The sequence below is a fragment of the Equus caballus genome, chromosome 16 (genome assembly GCF_041296265.1).
Source record: "Equus caballus isolate H_3958 breed thoroughbred chromosome 16, TB-T2T, whole genome shotgun sequence".
Taxonomy (NCBI): domain Eukaryota; kingdom Metazoa; phylum Chordata; class Mammalia; order Perissodactyla; family Equidae; genus Equus; species Equus caballus.
The window spans coordinates 47,266,365-47,286,133 of record NC_091699.1 but is presented as its reverse complement, the minus strand read 5'-3'; the positions used below and the strand labels follow the sequence as shown (position 1 = coordinate 47,286,133).

General features: G+C 51.4%; 1 protein-coding gene across 4 annotated transcripts; it reads left to right on the top strand.

Annotated features, from left to right (window-relative positions):
- Window positions 1-660: 660 nt before the first annotated feature.
- On the top strand, window positions 661-12,181 carry GRM2 (glutamate metabotropic receptor 2). Of its 4 annotated transcripts, none has more exons than XM_070237555.1 (7): window positions 1,581-1,707; window positions 3,383-3,963; window positions 6,453-7,290; window positions 8,082-9,157; window positions 10,302-10,456; window positions 11,182-11,362; window positions 11,596-12,167. In XM_070237555.1, the coding sequence occupies exons 2-7, from the start codon at window positions 3,514-3,516 to the stop codon at window positions 11,689-11,691; spliced, it is 2,796 nt and encodes a 931-aa protein (XP_070093656.1). In that variant the 5' UTR covers window positions 1,581-1,707; window positions 3,383-3,513; the 3' UTR covers window positions 11,692-12,167. The 4 variants fall into 4 exon arrangements, with proteins under 4 accessions (XP_005600664.1, XP_070093656.1, XP_070093657.1 ...); XM_070237556.1 differs by having other exon boundaries at window positions 1,595-1,707; window positions 3,480-3,963; XM_005600607.4 differs by lacking the exon at window positions 10,302-10,456 and having other exon boundaries at window positions 661-1,707; window positions 11,596-12,181.
- The last annotated feature ends 7,588 nt before the right edge of the window (window positions 12,182-19,769 follow it).

Below are 19,769 nucleotides of genomic sequence, written 5' to 3'. Positions count from 1 at the left end.
CAGCACCCTGCTGCTGTCAACCCCTCTACTCCAGGGCCTCAGTCCATCACTCACCTGCTCCAGGGAACAGTTGCTCAGAGGCAGTGAGAGAGTGAGAGCAGCCAGAGCTGGAAGACAGCATGTCTGTCTCTCCAGCCTTGTCTGACAGCTGTGAACCCTCATTCTGCTGCCGCATTGCCTCCCGTTAGTGATGGAGTTTGTTTTTTTGAGTTTGATGTGTTTGTCTGTTTCACAGCTATTCTCTTTCCAGAGCAGTGGGTTATCGGGTTTCTGTGTCCAAGGAAAAAGCCTGTTCTTCCTCGGTGACACCTCCCCCAGCTGTCACATGCACATGTAGCTGTGTGTACCAAAGGGGCTTGGGCTTGGCATGTGTTCGTTAGCATGTGTCTGAGCTGGCTTTGCCTCTCCTGATACCTGGGGAAGAACGGGCAGCACCAGGGGGACGTACGTAGGGATGCCATGCTTCTTAGCACTTGTTAGTGTCTGTGCATGCTGGGAGGAGATAGCACAGGCTGACAGGCTGTGGGGCTAAAGCTGGGTGTAGGCCCCCTCCTCAAATCCTTCACCACAGTCTGCTGCTACAGTTTATCTACCACTCCCTACCCAGAGGCGTCCTTCCCCATTGCTGCAGGAGGGAAGAAGAGTCAAGAGCATCTTCTCAGAGCTGTCCTCCCTCTGCTTGGACTCCAGCTCCTGCTCCCTCCTACGCAGCAGTCAGTTTCAGGAGCCTCTTCCCCAGCCCCCTCCTCTCCCAGCTCCCTCTGCCAGCCCCAGCATGTCCCTCAGGATTGACCCTAGTCCCTGACCCTGCAGCCCCCCACCCCGGGTTGATATCTCTTTACCATAAATGTCCTTTGCATGTGAGAGTGGGGATTACTGGAGGGCAGGAGTGGGGGAGGTCAGGACTGGGTGTGCGTGGAAGAAGGTAGCAGATATACAGGTCATCTGAAGGAAGGAAGAGGAGGTCCCATCCTCCTCTGACCCCCCCCCCCCCCCCAGTCTCTTCTTCCTGGTGACTCAGGCCCCAACTCTTGCATGGGGCCAAAGACACATGACCCCGCCCCAGACCTGGCTTGTGGACTGAACTGCAGTCCATGGGTAGGGAGAGTGGATGTGAATACAGGGACAGACTTGTCGCAGCAGGCTAAGCAGTCCACCTATCTCCCACGTGCCCCCTTACCTATCCCCCAGTGGCACCCTGCGACCCTAGGGCCAGCGCCGCCTCTCTCATAGATGGGAATCCATAGCACTGTGCGCACCTGCCGGGGCTCAGTGACCTTCCAAGCCCTGTGCCCCATGCTGGCGGCTGCTCTCTGGAACGCAGTCAGACCGCGGGGTGGAGGGGGCTCCCTCAGGCTCCTGCTCCGGCTCAGAGCGGGAGTGTCGGAGGATTCAGCACCACGCGGCGGACAGCTCCAGGCCAGCGGCCCTGCGAAGAACGGGAGCCGGAGGCGCAGGGCGAGGAGCGGTGGAGTCTGGAGAGAGGCGGAGGCCCGGCTGGGAACGGAAGATCGGGAGTGGGGAGGAACGGAGGAGGGGCTGGGGGCGGGCCGGGGCCGGGGGCGGGGCAGGCCGCGATTGAAAGCAGCGGGGCGAGCGGGCGGGCAGAGAGCGCAGAGCCGCTGAGCGAAGCGAGCGAGCGGGAGCTGGATCCCCGCGCCCCCGGCTCTTCTCCGTTTCTCTCCGCGCCAGAGCCGGGCGCGCCAGGTAGGGTAAGCCCGTGGTGCGGCGGCCACCGCCGACCTTATCGTTCCTGACCCCACGTCCCGAGTCCCACGGGCCCTCGAGTTGTGGGGCGCCTGGGCAGGGACGGGCCGGGGCGTCCAGACAGCGCTCGCCAGGAGCTCGGGGAAAGGGGAATACAGCTCCAGGAGTCCCGCCTTTCTTCCCCAGAGAACGCAAGCCCTGCATCGCTCTCCCTCTTTCCTCCTGCTCCTCTGTCCTTTGGTCCGTCTTTCTGTCTGTCTTTGTCTCACCCTCTCGGGCTCAATCTCTCCCTGCCTGGATTTTGTGGCCCAGGCTCCCGGGCTGCTTGCCTCTGGGGTTCTGTGTCTGTCCCAGCTTTGGTCCTGGCCGCCCCTGTGGGAGGTTCGTGGTCTTGACCACTGTGGGCCTCAGCCCCCATCTGAGTCCCCATCCGCATCTGTGTTGGTCTTCATGCTTGCCTCTCCTGTTTGTCTGGTTGAGCTGCTTCTGTCAGGATACCCGGAGGATCCCAATCCCCCTGCCTTGGCCCCAGAGGGAGATTAACCCTAGGGAGCTGAGGGGTCAAAGTGAAGAGCCCCAGTCTCTGTGGCCAGGACATGGGGTCCTTGAACTAGTTGCTCCCCTTCTTCAGGCTTGGTTTTTCTCTCCTAGCCTGCCCAAGTCTGCATGATTGTGAGAGCCTGTGTGGAGTGGGTATCTGGGAGGGCAGCTGGGCACAAATGATGGGGTGCAGAGTGGAAGAGGGAGGGAGTGGTCTCTGAGGGCCAGGGAGGGGGTGGACAGGGCCTTGAGGCTTAGGATGAGGAGATTGGAGATGGTGATTTTCTCTGCTTGGTTCTGAGCTGAAGAGAAAACAGAGGCAAAAATTCTTAAATAGCATTCTATGTAGAGCTAAGATGTCCAAAAGTCTCACCTTGAGCATTATTTTGAGATTTTGATCAGATGAACTTCCCCCCACCCCTGACACACACATACACTCACAGCTACTTTCCCTGTTGACTTAGGACCTGTGACCGCTTTGGTGTCCCTCCCTGGGGCCAGCCTATCCACCTTGCTGTCTAACTCCCAGGGCCTAGAGTCTCTATTACTTCCTCAGTCAGGGGGTGTCTGGGGATGGCTTTTTAAGAACCAGAGGCTGGGAACCTTGGGAGCTCACTTGGGCTCCAGTCTCCCTTGGTGTTGGAGGCTACGCTTTAGAGATTCTTCCTTCCCTCTTCCCTGGTGGGTTCTAAGCCAGCAATGGCCCCTTTCTGGAAATCCAAGGCTCAAGATGGAGACTGGACCCCCAAGTTTGTAACTCTGACCTGGCCTCTGCTGCAAGGCTGTTGACCTTGGGGTTCTGGGAGGTTTGTTCAGTGTCTTGGACACTCTGATTCACAGTGGGATAGATGTTGGCTGCGTTCTGCTGACTTCTGTCTGGGCCTCTACTCTCTGCCTCCCTCTCTCTCTGCTGAGTTTGGGATGGGCACAGGGCCCATCTCCAGACCCAGAGCAGGGCAGGGCTGAGAGACAGGCCAAAGGAGTGTTCCAAGAGCTTCTCAGCCTAGTTAGTGACACCACCTCTCCTGAATCCTGAGTCCCTGGGAAAGGGGTTTGGGGGAGGTAGAATCAGGAGGGGTAGCTGCTCTCAGTTCCACTTCTCCCTGTCCGTTTGTTTGTCTGTCTCTCTCTGCAGGAGCTGGGTCCCTTCTCATCTCTCTTCCTGTCTGTCCTTTCCTGGTCCCTGTTTCCTCCTCTCTTTGCCTTTGCTGCTTCTACCTCATCTGCTGAAGGCATCTGCTGGGCCCATCCATCCCCTCTGGGGCCATGGGATCACTGCTTGCCCTCCTGGCACTGCTGCTGCTGTGGGGCGCTGTGGCTGAGGGCCCGGCCAAGAAGGTGCTGACCCTGGATGGGGACCTGGTGCTGGGTGGGCTGTTCCCGGTACACCAGAAGGGGGGCTCAGCAGAGGAGTGTGGTCCTGTCAATGAGCATCGTGGCATCCAGCGCTTGGAGGCCATGCTTTTTGCACTGGACCGCATCAACAGCGACCCCCGCCTGCTGCCAGGCGTGCGCCTGGGTGCTCACATACTCGACAGCTGCTCCAAGGACACACACGCGCTGGAGCAGGCACTTGACTTCGTGCGTGCCTCGCTCAGCCGTGGCGCCGATGGTTCACGCCACATCTGCCCCGATGGCTCTTATGCCACCCATGGTGATGCTCCCACTGCAATCACTGGTGTCATTGGCGGCTCCTACAGTGACGTCTCCATCCAGGTACATGGGAGCTGCCCAAATGGGGGCTGTGGAGGGAGGCTGGAGGTGGGGACCTGGAATTCCCACAGAGCAGGGTCTCTGGGATGCCATGCATTGGAAGAGAAATTAGAAGCTTCCTTTGAGTCGCTTTTTACAGAAGACTAAGACAGTGCCCCTGTCACATAATGGGGGTCAACTTTTAGAGACTGTGCAAGGAAAGCATCCCACTTCCAACACAGACACACAGGCACACACACCACACACACACCTGATGTTAAACAGCTCTGAGAAGCTTAATAGCCAGGCCTCTTGAGCCAGAACTCCAGGTTTGAATACAGGCTCCCTTAGTTACTGTATGACTCTGGGCATTATTTCTCTCTTCTGTGCTTCAGTTTCCTCCTTAAAAGGACTCCAACACTTGCTACTTCTAGGGTTGTGTGGAAATTTAATGGTAATACATGAAAAGCATATATCAGGGGCCTCACAACTCGTAAGGGCATAATCAAAATTAGCAGCTATTATTGTTAACCCATTTTATAGATGAGGAAACTGAGACTTGGAGAGAGGCAGGCCACAAGTCAAGGCACCTGCAAAGTGGAGATGTGAACCTAGGGCTTTTGGCCAACGGCCTCCAGGTCTGTCAGATCATTTCTCCATGGATTGGAAAGGGGTGGAAAATAGGAGCACCCCAGAGAAGAGAAACAGGGGTGGAGGACTCAGGAGGAAGAGAAGCAGAATGCGTATGGGAGGGTCCCCTAGGGTCTCCAGGGGCTGCAAGATTTGAAGGGGTGGGAAGGTGAGGAAACCAGGCCCTCCCTTCTCCTGTTCTCCCACAATGGGTCAGCAAGAGGATACTGGCCCAGCTGATGTCCCTGGGCATGCCTGGCTCCTTTAGCCCAGGTAGGATCCTCCTGCTACCTGACTGGGCCCCACCTCTCACCTAGACACTTACCAGCCTGGTGCCCAGCATAGGCTGCTAGAAGATGAGTCCAGAACTGGGATCAGGGTTGGGGGTTGCCAGGAGGGCTTTGACTGGGGCCTCAGCTTCCATTAGGAGGCTGGCTGAGGGTATTGCCATCAGAGGCAGTGCCAGGACCCCTGACCTGAAATGTTTGTTCAGGAGAAATGAAGCAGGAATCTGAACCATGGAGTCAGCTTCTGGCCTGGAGTCGGGGAGGCCTGCTCATCCCCCTACTGCAGGGAGTGAATTATTAGTCCTGCTAGTCCCAGCAACTGGAGGTGGCCAGTAGTGGTTTGGATAGGTGTGGCTGTGCCTGCACCCACATCTGCAGCCCTGGCTGGGGGCAGGGATGAGCGGGCAGCCTCCCACTTGATGATGTCTTTAGGGGCCTCTAGGGTGCTCTCCAGCAACCCGCTCTCCACAATTCTCTTCAGGGCCTCATGCATTCATCTCTAGGAGCCCAGTTACCTCCCTTTCACCCCAAGTTGCCTGCCTCTTATAGCAGGGCCTACACCTCAAGGTCGGTCTGCCTTTTCCTTGTCTGGGTCAAAACAAGGCCCAGCCCTTAATCCTTAGGCTACACCTGCCTGTTAATGATTCTGTCTCATTTCTGTCCCTTCTCTCTTGCCCAAATTCCTTTCAGCTTCCATATGCCAGGTACTGTGGTCTCTCGCGCATCATCATTTTTATCTTCTCAGCAGCCTTGTAAGGCAGGAATGAGAAACTGAGGCTCAAGAGGGTTTGCTAACTTGCCTAGGGACACAGAGTTGAAGGTAGGGGAGAAGAGGGCATTGAGACTGTCTGCATAAGAGCCCATGTCCCAGTTGAAAATACAGGACCTAGCGACCTCCTGTGGAGCCTGGACCATGCCCTGCTCTCACCTACTCACCATCCCACCGGGTCCTTGGCTGGACCCTACTCTTGGGGGCAGGCCCCGGGACCTAAGGATGGGAGAAGGGCTACCAGGCAGCCAGTGGTAAGCAGGACGCCTTGTTTATTTCAGGCTCAGGCATCCAACCAAGACCAACCCTTGGGCTCTCAGGGCTGTGGGTGCCCTCAGATCTGAGTCTTCCTTCCTGCGGGAGCCTTTTCCTTCTTTTTCCATTTTTCCATAGGATTGACTCTGGGAAAGGGTTCCCGCCCCAAACAGGTAGAGAGCTTAAGAGCCCTGAGCATCCCAGATGCCGTCTAGTGCCTCCCTCTCCCCTATGCAGCTAAGTGCCAACCTTGCTCCACCCTAGGACTTGGGTCTGCTCTTGGCTCCCTACTTCTCCTACTCCCATGTGTCTGACAGGGACAGCAGAGGAGTTCAGGTGTGGCTCAGGCCCTGGTGCCTCAGCCCTGGGTCTTCTCTCTCCCAGTCCTTGGAAAGGGGTAGAAAGCTCCCTGCCCCCAAGAGGAAGACACATCAAGATAGGATATAGGTCTTTTGGGAGACAGAGACCTCAGGGCTGACCATGTGGATGCTGGATTCCAATGTCAGATAGCTGTGGGGGACACAAGTGTTTGACTTGGTGTCTGATCTTTGCCCTTTCTACCCCTCCCCCAGGTGGCCAATCTCCTGCGGCTATTTCAGATTCCACAGATCAGCTATGCCTCCACCAGTGCCAAGCTGAGTGACAAGACCCGCTATGACTACTTTGCCCGCACAGTGCCCCCTGACTTCTTCCAAGCCAAGGCCATGGCCGAGATTCTCCGCTTCTTTAACTGGACCTATGTGTCCACCGTAGCGTCTGAGGGTGACTATGGTGAGACAGGCATTGAAGCCTTTGAGCTAGAGGCCCGCGCCCGCAACATCTGCGTGGCCACCTCAGAGAAGGTGGGCCGCGCCATGAACCGTGCGGCTTTCGAGGGTGTGGTGCGAGCCCTGCTGCAGAAGCCCAGTGCCCGCGTGGCCGTCCTGTTCACCCGTTCCGAGGATGCCCGCGAGCTCCTTGCTGCCACCCAGCGCCTCAATGCCAGCTTCACCTGGGTGGCCAGTGATGGCTGGGGGGCCCTGGAGAGTGTGGTGGCAGGCAGTGAGGGGGCTGCTGAGGGTGCCATCACCATCGAGCTGGCCTCCTATCCCATCAGTGACTTTGCCTCCTACTTCCGGAGCCTGGACCCCTGGAACAACAGCCGGAACCCCTGGTTCCGTGAGTTCTGGGAGCAGAGGTTCCGCTGCAGCTTCCGGCAGCGAGACTGTGCAGCCCACTCGCTTCAGGCCGTGCCCTTTGAGCAAGAGTCCAAGATCATGTTTGTGGTTAATGCAGTATATGCCATGGCCCATGCACTGCACAACATGCACCGAGCCCTCTGCCCCAACACCACCCGCCTCTGTGACGCAATGCAACCTGTCAACGGGCGCCGTCTCTACAAGGACTTCGTGCTCAATGTCAAGTTCGATGGTAATGGTGCTGGCCAGTGTCCACCAGGCTGCTGGCCTTCGGAGGGTGAGAGGGAGCAGGCCCTCAGGTTCCATTACTTGGCTAAGAAAACATAGCCTACAGCAAGTAAGGGGACTGGTGTCAGAGCCAGGACAAGGATGGCCAGGCAGAGAGGACTCCAACTGGAGCCAGGACTGAGGTTCCACTTGCTGAGACCCTTCCAGAGAGTAGACTCTGGCCTGGTCCTGCACTTTGAGGGTGTCTGGTTCCTGCCTGGGCCTTGTCCTCTCTTTCCTGTCTCTTTATTATGCAGGGAGTAGGAACCAGGGGTCCTCAAGCCAGTTCTCAGGCAGCAGAACATCAGTGAGAATAAGAATAAGGGTGGGTTGAGAGCGAACATCAGGATGACAATTTTCCGGGAAAATTTCTATTGCTAATCTCTTTTTTCCACTCAAGGTGGCCACAGTCTCTTCAAAGCAAAAGTTATTTTAATAAAAGTTCCAGCTTTAAGAAAAATGAATGCCTCAGAATCATCACTGTGCTTCAGGAAGCACATGGTGTGGTCTTTAGGTTTGTGGAGATGTCTTGGATTTAAGGTTGGGGTTCTATTTGGGGTTTAGGGTTGAAGTTTGTTGTAGCCTGTCATTTAGGAAAATGGTTGGGGATAAGGCCGGCTTTAGTGTTAGGTAAGGATCGGAAGGATGAGGAGTGGCCCCAGTTCTTGGTTTGGGTTCCATGTTAGGGTGAAGGTTGAGGTCACATCAGGATGACCCACCAATCCTACCCTCTCTTCCTTCCATCCCCCACCCCAGCCCCCTTCCGCCCAGCTGACACCCACAGTGAAGTCCGCTTCGACCGCTTTGGTGATGGCATTGGTCGCTATAACATCTTCACCTATCTGCGGGCAGGCAGTGGGCACTATCGCTACCAGAAGGTGGGCTACTGGGCGGAAGGCCTGACCCTGGACACTAGCCTCATCCCATGGGCCTCGCCTTCAGCTGGCCCCCTGCCCGCCTCTCGCTGCAGTGAGCCCTGCCTCCAGAATGAGGTGAAGAGCGTACAGCCAGGGGAGGTCTGCTGCTGGCTCTGCATCCCCTGCCAGCCCTACGAGTACCGGCTGGATGAGTTCACCTGTGCTGACTGTGGCCTGGGCTACTGGCCCAATGCCAGCCTGACTGGCTGCTTTGAGCTGCCCCAGGAGTATATCCGTTGGGGCGATGCCTGGGCCGTGGGACCTGTCACCATCGCCTGCCTAGGCGCCCTGGCCACCCTTTTTGTGCTGGGTGTCTTTGTGCGGCACAATGCCACACCAGTGGTCAAGGCCTCAGGCCGGGAGCTCTGCTACATCCTGTTGGGTGGCGTCTTCCTCTGCTACTGCATGACCTTCATCTTTATTGCCAAGCCATCCACAGTGGTGTGCACCTTACGGCGCCTCGGTTTGGGCACCGCCTTCTCAGTCTGCTACTCAGCCCTGCTCACCAAGACCAACCGCATTGCACGCATCTTCGGTGGGGCCCGGGAGGGAGCCCAGCGGCCACGCTTCATCAGTCCCGCGTCGCAGGTGGCCATCTGCCTGGCACTTATCTCGGGCCAACTGCTCATCGTGGCCACCTGGCTGGTGGTGGAGGCACCAGGCACAGGCAAGGAGACAGCCCCTGAGCGGCGGGAGGTGGTGACATTGCGCTGCAACCATCGCGATGCAAGCATGCTGGGCTCACTGGCCTACAACGTGCTCCTCATCGCGCTCTGCACGCTGTACGCCTTCAAGACCCGCAAATGCCCTGAGAACTTCAATGAGGCCAAGTTCATCGGCTTCACCATGTACACCACCTGCATCATCTGGCTGGCCTTCCTGCCCATCTTCTATGTCACCTCCAGTGACTACCGGGTGAGCCACCTGCTATAGAGGTTGGAGGGTGGGACACTGGACCTTCTGTTTCTGGTATCTCATTTAATCTTCTGATAACTCTGAGACTCCAACCGGTTAAATGCACACCCAGGGGCACACAGCTTGTAGTGGCCCAGTTGGGACTGGACCCCAGGGGAAGATGGGAAAGCTGAGTGGGACCTGGGGAAATAGCCAGAGAGGTGGAGGAATTAGAGCTGAGAAGAAATTTCAGGACTCACATGTCATCCCCTAACCTGGGAGGAGATGAGGGTGCCAAAATAAGTCCAAATGAGCAGAGCCTCTGCCCTGCTCCACTGAGGGGTTGGCTGCAGAAGGGGACTTGCCTCTGCTCTGGGGGAGCTACTGGGCTAGCTGGGTGACGTACCAAAGAGCTAAGTCAGGAAATGCTGCTGACTCGTTTAGGTTGACAAAAGGCCCCAGTGAGAGTGCAGAAGAGGGAGATGTGTATGCGGTGATGGTGGTGGTGGGGCGTGTGCATGTGTGTGTATATGTGTAGAGAATCAGGAAGGGCTTCTTGGAAGAGGAGTCCTTGAACTGGGCTCTGCAGAACAGGCAGATTTGAATAGGTAGGGTGGAGGAGACTGGGGAGGGCAGCCAATACGAGGCTGATTAGAGCAGAGGGTATGCATTGGCCTCCCATGCTGAGGAGGGAAGGCATAAATGGTGGAAAGGCAGGTAGAAGTGAAGGTGGAAAGCTGGAATGTGAATGTGGCAGAGCTATTGAGCCACACAGCTCCAGAGGGTACCACGCTCTGATGCAGAGCTCTGCAGTGTGGCGTGGTGCCCACTGGAGCCATGCAACTCTGAGGTTGAAAGATGAAACCAGGGAAGGCAGGAAAGATGGAACAAAGAGGGGCAGGAGATCTGGGGTGTAGGGTTGAAGAAGGTTAAAGCAGGTGAAAACTGTACCCTAGTTGGTGGCTTCCAAGCAAAGTTCCAAGTGGCGCTGAGTGTCTCAATGGGTCTCCTCAGCTTCAAGGGGCAGTAGCTGCTTCAGATGGAGTGGTCAGAGAAGACCTCTCTGAGGAGGTGACAGATGAGCTGAGTTCTGAAAGGGGAGAGGATCATCTTGGTGAATCCTCATGACTCTGGAGTAAACTCCATGGCTCTCCCCATTTTACAGATGAAGAAACGGAGACTCAGGGAGGTTCAATCGCTTGCCTATGTTCACTCAGCTTGGGAGTGTAGAGCAGGGTCTGAACTGACAATCTTAACAATTAAAGGAGCAGGAAAATCGAGACAAGAGCCCCTGCAAAGGCCCTTTCCCCCAGGACAGAGGTATGGTGTGCAGTGCTGGGGGTCAGGGACGGCTGGGCTTGGCTGCTCTTGCACCTGCTGGGCCACCTGCTTGGTAGTGGAGGCTGGGGCTGGGGAGGGACTCTGCTCTGATTCAGCCTGCATTTGCATATTATTTGCATTTGCATGCCAATCATAGGCAGCTAAGCACTCGGTTGGGACACACACACAGACCCATACAAGCATCCATGTGCACACACTTACCTGCGTGTATATGCATGCAGATACACACATACGTGTATCCCCACATGCACACACACGTGCACACACACCAGCATGCCTGGTACACACACAGATCTTCCCACCTACACACACATCCATACACATGCATCTACACTCACGTACACTTGCACACACTCACCACCCCTATGTACCCACACCCACACAGATATACACTCATTTACGTGCATGTACTCCATACCCGCACCTCTCCACACACACACACATATGCCTGCATACTCACACACATTCCCATGCATACATGCACTCCTGCATGATCAACCCCCACAGCTGCAATTTTGGTCTCCCTGGAAGGATGGTCCACTGGGGCTGACGCTGGGACTGTGCCCAACCATCCTAGAAATTCTTTGGGGCTTGGCAAATGGACCAAGGCCCAGTGTTGGATGCTTACCCCATTTCCTACCCTGCAGCTCAGGCAGGGTGTCAGGCCTTTGGGCCAGACTCATCATTGACCTCACCCATCGCAGGTGCAGACCACTACCATGTGTGTGTCAGTCAGCCTCAGCGGCTCTGTGGTCCTTGGCTGTCTCTTCGCACCCAAGCTGCACATCATCCTCTTCCAGCCACAGAAGAATGTGGTTAGCCACCGTGCGCCCACCAGCCGCTTTGGCAGCACCGCCGCCAGGGCCAGCTCCAGCCTTGGCCAAGGTCAGCATATACCATAAGCACCCCTTTCCGCCTGTGCCCTGCCCTCTCTCCCTGCCTCAGCTCCTCAGCATGGGGGCCACTCCTGGTTGCTGAGATTCCTTGACTAGGGGCAGACTGCTTCCTAGATGAGGCCGGACAGGAATGGCAGAGTGGATGAGAGCTTGTTTCCCCTGTTGCCTGCCCTCCATGGAGGACCTCGGCATTGGCCCCAACCTCTGGTTTCCTTTCCATAGGGTCTGGCTCCCAGTTTGTCCCCACTGTTTGCAATGGCCGTGAGGTGGTGGACTCAACAACATCATCGCTTTGAGGACCCCACACTCCTGCCCTGACTTGGCTGCTCCCTGGAACCCATTGCAGACCCACATCCAGGGCCAGGAGGAAGTTGGCTGGAACACTGCAATAACACCAACCCTATTCCCACCCTCAGAGCCACTTACCTACTGTCTTGCTCCAACCCTTCAGAGTCAGAAGTCAGCGTCCTTGGCCCAGGAGCCTCCGCAACAGCTGCCAACTGTTCTTGCAGCGTGTCCCTTCCTTGCCAGGCCCAGGACTCGGAAGGGAGCAAGCCAGGGTCCACTCTGCCCTGGAACAGAGTGGCTGAGGACTTCAGGCCCCAACCCCCAATCAGCAAAGGTGCTTCCAGTCCTGCCCCTCCCTCCTCCTAGGACCTTTTTAATTTTTTATATAAGTTATTGTGGGATGAGAGGGGGATTGTTGTGGGGGCCATTCCTCCCCCTGCGCAGTAGTTTGTCCTGTGGTTTATTTTGTATTATCTGTAAATAAAGTGTCTTTATTAAAAAAATCATTCCTTGCTCTTGATCCAGGGAGGCCCCTCATGCCCGCCACAGTCTCCCAAACTTGATTTTGCCAGTATTTGTTGACTCTGCTCTGTGCCGCCTGCTAGGACCTGGCAACCACCAAGACAGACCCAGCCCTGCCTGATGGGAGACAGAAAATGAATAAGCCATCCTTTCTTAAAAGGAGCCACTGCAGACTGGCCAAGGCACTACTGGGGTGAGGGCAGGAGGTTTAAATGGATACAAGCTCATCTGGCAGTCCGAGGAGGACCTGGATGGTGTGGAAAATGGGGCAGCTGACTGTGACCCCTGAGAACTGTGGGCTTTTCCATAGCTAGCATGCCTGGCACTTGGAGGAGCCTTGGTCAGCACAGAACCAGTCTGAGCATTTGGTATGGAGGGAACCAAGACGAGGCACAGGGCCGAACTTCGCCTGTTCACGTGGCACATACTAAGCCAGAAAGAGCTCGTGAGGAGGGAGAAAATGAAGGAGGCAGGGCAGAGGCTGGGCAGTTGGAGAGGTCAGCTGCTGTCTGGCTTGGTGAAGGTGGGAGAAGGGGGCTTTTCTCCAGTCCCTGGAGGAGCTCTGGCCCATGACTGTGTTGTGAAGCCCAGCGCCCCTTGAACATGCCCTGCGTTTGCCGTCTGGGTCTTACCAGGAGAGGGTGCAGAGACACGGTCGCAGCCACTCAGCTCAGCCAGGCATCTGCTGCCCTCCAGTGGCCTAGGGGGCAGTGGGCACTGAACCCAAACAGGAGCATAAGAACCTGGAAGCTTCAGGGGAACCCCTAGACTGCCTATCTCAGAGAGGCAAGGTCCTGGGTTGGGAGACAGGCAGGCCAGGGACATTTGTTATTTTTAAGTGAACTCATTTGCATCTACAGGTCGGTGAGGTTATGGAAATTTAGGTTATTAAAAAAATGAAAACAGGAAACTGGAAAAAGAAAATTGAAGGAATGGCTCTTCCTCTCCAGCCAATATTTGGGGTGTAGGGATGCCAAATAAAACACAGAATACCCAGTTAAATTTGAATGTCATATAAACAATGAATAATTTTTTAGTATAAGTGTATCCCATGCAATATTTGGGACATACTTATACTAAATATTTTTGTTGTTTATCTGACATTCAAATTTAACTGGGCATCCTATATTTTCATTTGCTAATTTTAGCAACCCTATTGGGTTGTCAGTTCCAGATCCCTGGCCCCAAATGACCCAGGCCTGGATGCAGCCCCTAGCAGCTGGACACCAGGGCACTGCACCCCATGGGAACTGCAATGATGTTCCCTGCTTCCGGGGTGGCCTTTTCTGGGCCTTCCTACCAAACTGGACCCAGGGAACATTTGCCCACCCTCCAAGCCCCTGGACAGGCCAAGACAGGGCTCTGATCCCCTTGCACCTGAAAAGCAACCCTCCTTCGCATGGCTCAGGGGCAATTTCCTTAAAATGTAATAAGAATACTAATTTTTAAAAGGTAGTAATTAACATGTAATTAACAGCTAAAAAGGTACAAAAGGTATTCAGTGAAGAATCTCCTTGTATCCCTGCCACACATCTATGGGGAGGGATCCAGAGGTCTGGGGGTCGGGAGAGAGGGCAGGAGGTAGGTGAAGAATCCCTAAGGGCCAGTCCTCTCGTCTGTCAGCCACATCTTTTTCCTTCTGCTGGCCTCATTCTCCCTCCCTTGCCATCCCTACTCTACCCCATCCCCAACAGTGTTGTAGGTGGAGAATCTCTTGGCCTTCACTCCTCAAATCTCAATCCTCATCACGTATTACTAAGATCAGGCCCCTCCAGCTCCCCTTGCCCCCAGTTCTTCTCCTAGTCCTGAGTGGCCTGAGTTTATGTCTTTGCTCTCCTCTCCAATACCACATCCATGTCTCTGACACAAAGCCTGATCCCTCTGCCTGGGAAGGGGGTGGGGCTCAGGGGTCCCTGCTGGGCTGACCTTGCTTATGTGAGACTTGGAGTCCTCAAAAGAGACCCCTGCCCTTTCTGGAGACCGAAGAGCAGAGAGGCCAAGCATTTGAGGTTCTCTCCCACCCTAGGGAGCTGCCCATCCTGGTGAATTGAATGTCTTTGAGCATAATCCCCAGGGTCAACTTGAAAGTAAAACAGCTAGTTACCTTACCAGCAAAATTAGTTTATTCAGGAATAGCCAGAGGAATTGCAATTCAGGAATGCCAGCTATGGTGGACCAGAAGCAAATGTAGAGAACAAAGGAAAGGAGCTTGCTTTTATAGAGAAAGGGGGAGGGGGGCGGAATTGGGAAAGGCTGTTCTAAACGAAAGTTCATTGGAGGAAATTAAGAGTTCAGGATGGCTACAGCTTCTCATTGGCTGAGCTGTGGCATTTCTCATTGGCTGGGCTGTTGCTGGGCAAGAATATCTTTCTTCCTCCTACTGGAGTAGTAAAGTAGTTGCACTTCTACCCAAAATTGTAAAGTAAGCTGCAAAAGACTGTGTGTACATGAGAGCTCCTGCTACAGGGCTTCCTGACTCCATTTTAAATGTTTTCCTTTTATGTATTAATTTTTAAACCAGTTTGCCTTGCTTGGGTAGCCAGAGTTTACCCTGGGTCATGGTTGTTTCTCCCCATGGCTTTGTTCAAAGACCCTCCCACCCCACTTCCATCTTTTCACCTGTCCCTTGCACTGGTCCTGTGCAAACTACACAGTAGCCCTCAGCCTGTCTGGCTGGGCCTGGGCTTTCTCACTCAGCCATGAATCCCTGTGGCTTGGGTGAGGGTGGTTCAGGCCTCACCTACTCACTGCTCCCCGCGTCCTGGCATGGGGTCAGGAGGAGTGAGCTCTCTCCACCAGTAGACCCTTGAGATACAAAATCGCAATCCAATAAGAAGTCGGTGATGTATGGAGCAAAGGTTTTGGGAACAAGAAATGGAGCTGAAAGGATGGCATAGAGCCAGGAATAAGGTTCAAGCTCTTCCACATCCCTGAATCCTGTGGGAAACCATGCCCCAGAGCTACATTCATGCCAGAGCTCTCTCTCCATTCCTCCCATCCCACTCTGGCTGCTCTAGCCTCTTCTCCAGGTGTGGGGGCCATGGGAGGCAGAGGAGAAAGGAAGGGTCACTGAAGGTCTCAAATCCCTCGTCTGCACCCCAACCTTGTACAGCCAAAGGAAAGGAGCCTGCCACTCCTACCCTCCCTGGACCAGCGGGGCATTAAGCACTGAAGATGGCGGAGAGCGGCTAAATCTGGAGGAAGCACGGGAAGGAAAAAGGTGGAAGTTAAAGGGAAGTGAAAAGCTGGGAGGGCAAAAAGGAAGGGAGGAGGGAAATGGAGGAGACATGGGGGGAGACGTGGGAGCCGGGAAGAGGAGCAGGAGGAAGACAGTGAAACATGGAAGCTTTGAACCCTGAGCGCTCTTGCCAAGATGTCAGGATTTTGGATTTTTGTTTTTTTTAAAGAAAAATTACTTTGTTCTTTCCATGAAAACAATATATCCTCTCTATAAACAGTTTAAGCATTGCAAAAAAGTAGAAAAAGAAAAGTGTTACCCCAAGTTTCATCATTCAATTATAACCATCATTAACATTTCTGGTACAGCATCCTAGACTTATTTCTATGCATTTTTACAGATAGAAGGAGAAATAGAAATACTTTCATAAAAATGGGATCATGCCATATGTCTATTTTTTTGGTGAAGATTTAATTTTACTTGATTCTAATTGAAGAATATGAATCTGAAGTGAAACTGAAGAAATTCTTGAACTTCACATACATTTCTTCACCAAAAAAGATATTTTTTCTCCCTGAAAGTTCCCTGTAAGTTTAAGAAAAGAGACAGAAGTGGCATTTAGAGGTAAACATTCCTTTAGTCTCAGGGAATCTGAGGAGAGTTTGACCCGTGATTCAAGCCCTGCCTGTCACACACTGCTTCTGGTCCTGGGACTTGTTGACTGTCTAACCTGTCATTCGCGCAATAGTACCCATACTCAACAGAGGGAGGCAGGCAGACACCTTCAGGCGCCAGGTGGCTAGCAAGGTGTTTCAGCAGAGTGACCCGTGGCCCTGCAGCTTCTCTGTGCTCTTGTGGTGTGCACTCATGTCGGTTCCCGCAGGAAACCCGCAGGGATGGCAGCATAAGAAGCTGCGTCTGGGTCTCTGAGAGGGCCCTGGGCTGCTAGCTTCCTTGTTCTGCATGCTTTCTCCAAGCAAAATAAACTAGTGCTGAAACAGCCTCGTGTGTCTTCTGAGTTTGAGTCACAAAACCTGAAACTCACTCCAGTGGTCTTGCAGCCTCGTTATGTTTTTGTATTAACCATATTTTCATTGTAGACCATACTGATTGATTCCTTGTTGAGAAATTGTGAATATTAGCATTATTAGTAGTTTCACATTGGCCAGTCTTTTCACATTTAAATTCTGTTCTGTAGCAGTAATTTACTTCGTTTTTTAATGTTCATTCTATATCTAACGTATTCACTGGTCACTACCAGTCCTTTTACTTCAGCTTCTCCATTCCTGAGTTCTGACTTTTGATTTACTTTCAATCATTGGCATTTTGTTAAGTAGTTTTTATTTTTCATGAAGGGCTCATGGTACCCATATTCTGAGTTATTTTATATTTGACAATACTCTTTCCCCCTTTTGCCGTGTATGTTATTACAAAGATTTGGCTTTATTAGTTTATTTTATCAAATTTTAATACAACTCATCTTAATAAAAAGATCCCCTTGCCTCCAATTATTACTTCTCCTTTTTATCATGAAAATGTTACTTATATATAAAACAGTAGAATACCTCCATGAACTGATTAGCCACCTTTAGAATTATCAACCTCTGGCTAATATTTCTTTCATATATACCCCCATTCTTTTCTTCCCATCTCCTCCAGGATTTTTGAAGTGTAAATTAGGGGTGATACTCTTATCCTTTTAATTACAATAGTATGTAGCATTTATTGAGCATTTTCCGTGTTCTGCACACTGTTACTATATATTTATGTTATTGTGAGTATTGTACTTAGATCATTTCATTTAATCCAATAGCCATATTAGATATATTCTATTAATATATCTATTATGCAGATATTAAATATTTTTTTATTGAAAAATACACACAGTTCATGGAGATAAATCTCAATGAATTTTTTCCACAAAGTGAATACACCATTTAAACATGATCCAGATTAGTGATAAACCTCTTGACTTTTTGCTTGAATAAATTATTGGCTGGTTTTAGTATTTTTGGATCCACGCTCTTTTAAAAAAAATTTTTGTATTATTTTATTTTTATTATTATTTAAAAGTTTTAAACAGTTTTTGGTTTATAGGAAAATTGTAAAGATAGTACAGAGAGTTCCCACATATCCCACACCCAGATTCCTCCCTTATTGACATCTTATGTTAGTAAATTAATAACAAATAGTACATTTGTTACAATTAATGGACAAATATTGATACATTATTATTAACTAAAAATCCTTCGTTTATTCAGATATCCTAGTTTTTGCCTAACATCCTTTTCCTGTTCCAGGCTCCCACAGGATAGTTAGTCATCGTGTCTCCTTAGGCTCTTCTGGAGGAGGTCATTGAGAGGACTTGAACACCGGTCGACCCGAGAGCTCAAGTCAGGCAATCGGAGGCTCTTCCTTCACTCCTCTGTCCTTGGAATGTACATTCCGCCCACCATTCCCACAGTGGAAGCTCTTTTAAGGATGCAGCCTTGAGAGAGCAATGTGTTGTCGAGACCATCTGGCTGGTTTACATGACTGAACCCAGTTAAGGCCTCTAAGTAAACATCGTAGATTCTGGCAGGCAGGCGCAGAGGTCTACTCCTCTGTGGCTGCCCAAGATAAACCTCGTAGGTTCCCTTGCTTGTTAAAACTGCCACCTCCCAATCTGGAGTGGTCTGCTTCTTTTCTTCAGTCTCTCCTTGTCTTCTGTGTATGGGGCCAGTTTGCCAACCAGTAGGCTCCTCTTTTAAAAATTTTTTTATATATCTCTTTTTTCCCCCAGTTTTATTAAAACATAATTGACATACATCACTGTATAAGTTTAAGGTGTACAGCATAATGGTTTGACTTACATATATTGTGAAATGATTACCACAGTAAGTTTAGTTAGCACACATCATCTCATATAGATACAATAGAAAGAAAAAGCGGGACCAGCCCATGGCCTGGTGGTTAAGGTTTTTGCACTCCACTTCAGCTGCCCGGGTTTGGTTCCCCAGCACATCCCTACACCACTCATCTGTGGCCATGCTGTGGCAGTGACCCACATACAAAATAGAGGAAGACTGGCACAGATGTTAGCTCAGGGACAATCTTCTTCAAGCGAAAAGAGGAAACTGGCAACAGATGTTAGCTCAGGGGCAATCTTCCTCACAAGAAAAAAAAGAAAAAAATTTGTTTTCCTTGTGATGAGAACTCTTACGATGTGCTCTCTTAACAACTTTCATATATACCAAGTAGAAATGTTAACTACAGTCATCATGTTGTAAGTTACATCTCTAGTACTTATTTATTTACTTATTTTTTGGATTTGTTTTTTCTTTTTTTTTAAATTTTTTATTGAGTTAATGATAGGTTACAATCTTGTGAAATTTCAGTTGTACATTATTGTCTGTCAGTCATGTTGTAGGTGCAACCCTTCACCCTTTGTGCCCACCCCCCACCCTCCTGTCCCCTGGTAGCCACTAATCTGTTCTCTTTGTCCACATGTTTAAATTCCTCATATGAGTGGAGTCATACAGATATTGTCCTTCTCTATCTGGCTTATTTCACTTAACATAATTCCCTCAAGGTCCATCCATGTTGTTGTGAATGGGACGATTTTATCCTTTTTTATGGCTGACTAGTATTCCATTGTGTGTGCGTGTGTGTGTGTGTGTGTGTGTGTGTGTGTGTATTTATCTTCTTTATCCAATCATCTGTTGATGGGCACTTAGGTTGCTTCCACGTCTTGACTATTGTAAATAATGCTGCAATGAACATTGGGGTGCATGGGACTTTTGGAACTGGTGACTTCAAGCTCTTTGGATAGATACCCAGTAGTGGGATGGCTGGGTCATATGGTAGTTCTATTTTTAATTTTTTGAGGAATCGCCATACTGTTTTCCATAGTGGCTGCACCAGTTTGCATTCCCACCAGCAGTGTATGAGGGTTCCTTTTTCTCCACAACCTCTCCAACATTTGTTACTACTTGTTTTAGTTATTTTTGTCATTCTAATGGGTGTAAGGTGATATCTTAGTGTAGTTTTGATTTGCATTTAATAGATATAGGCCTACTCAGATTGTCTATTTCTTCCTGTGTGTGCTTTGCCAGATTGCATCTTTCAAAGAATTAGCTCATTTCATCTAGGTTCAAATTTGCGGGCATAGAGTCGTTCAAAGTATTCCTTTATTATGCTTTTAATGACCATGGGATCTATAATGATGTCTCCCCTGTCATTTCTGATGTTAGCAATTTGTCTCTTCTCTCTTTTTTCTCAGTTAGCTTAGTTGGAAGCTTATTGATTTTAACATCTTCCTTTAGGTCTGTTAATAGTTGCTTTATGAATCTTGGTGCTCCTGTGTTGGGTGCATAGATATTTATAAGCGTTATTTCTTCTTGATGAAGTGTCCCTTTGATCATTATAT

Excerpts from the sequence above, each read along its gene's own strand:
- GRM2 (XM_070237555.1), top strand. The coding sequence starts at position 3,514 with ATGGGATCACTGCTTGCCCTCCTGGCACTGCTGCTGCTGTGGGGCGCT. Across the intron at positions 3,964-6,452 it reads ACAGTGACGTCTCCATCCAG|GTGGCCAATCTCCTGCGGCT; the intron begins GTACATGGGAGC and ends CCCCTCCCCCAG. Across the intron at positions 9,158-10,301 it reads TCACCTCCAGTGACTACCGG|ATGAAGAAACGGAGACTCAG; the intron begins GTGAGCCACCTG and ends CCCATTTTACAG.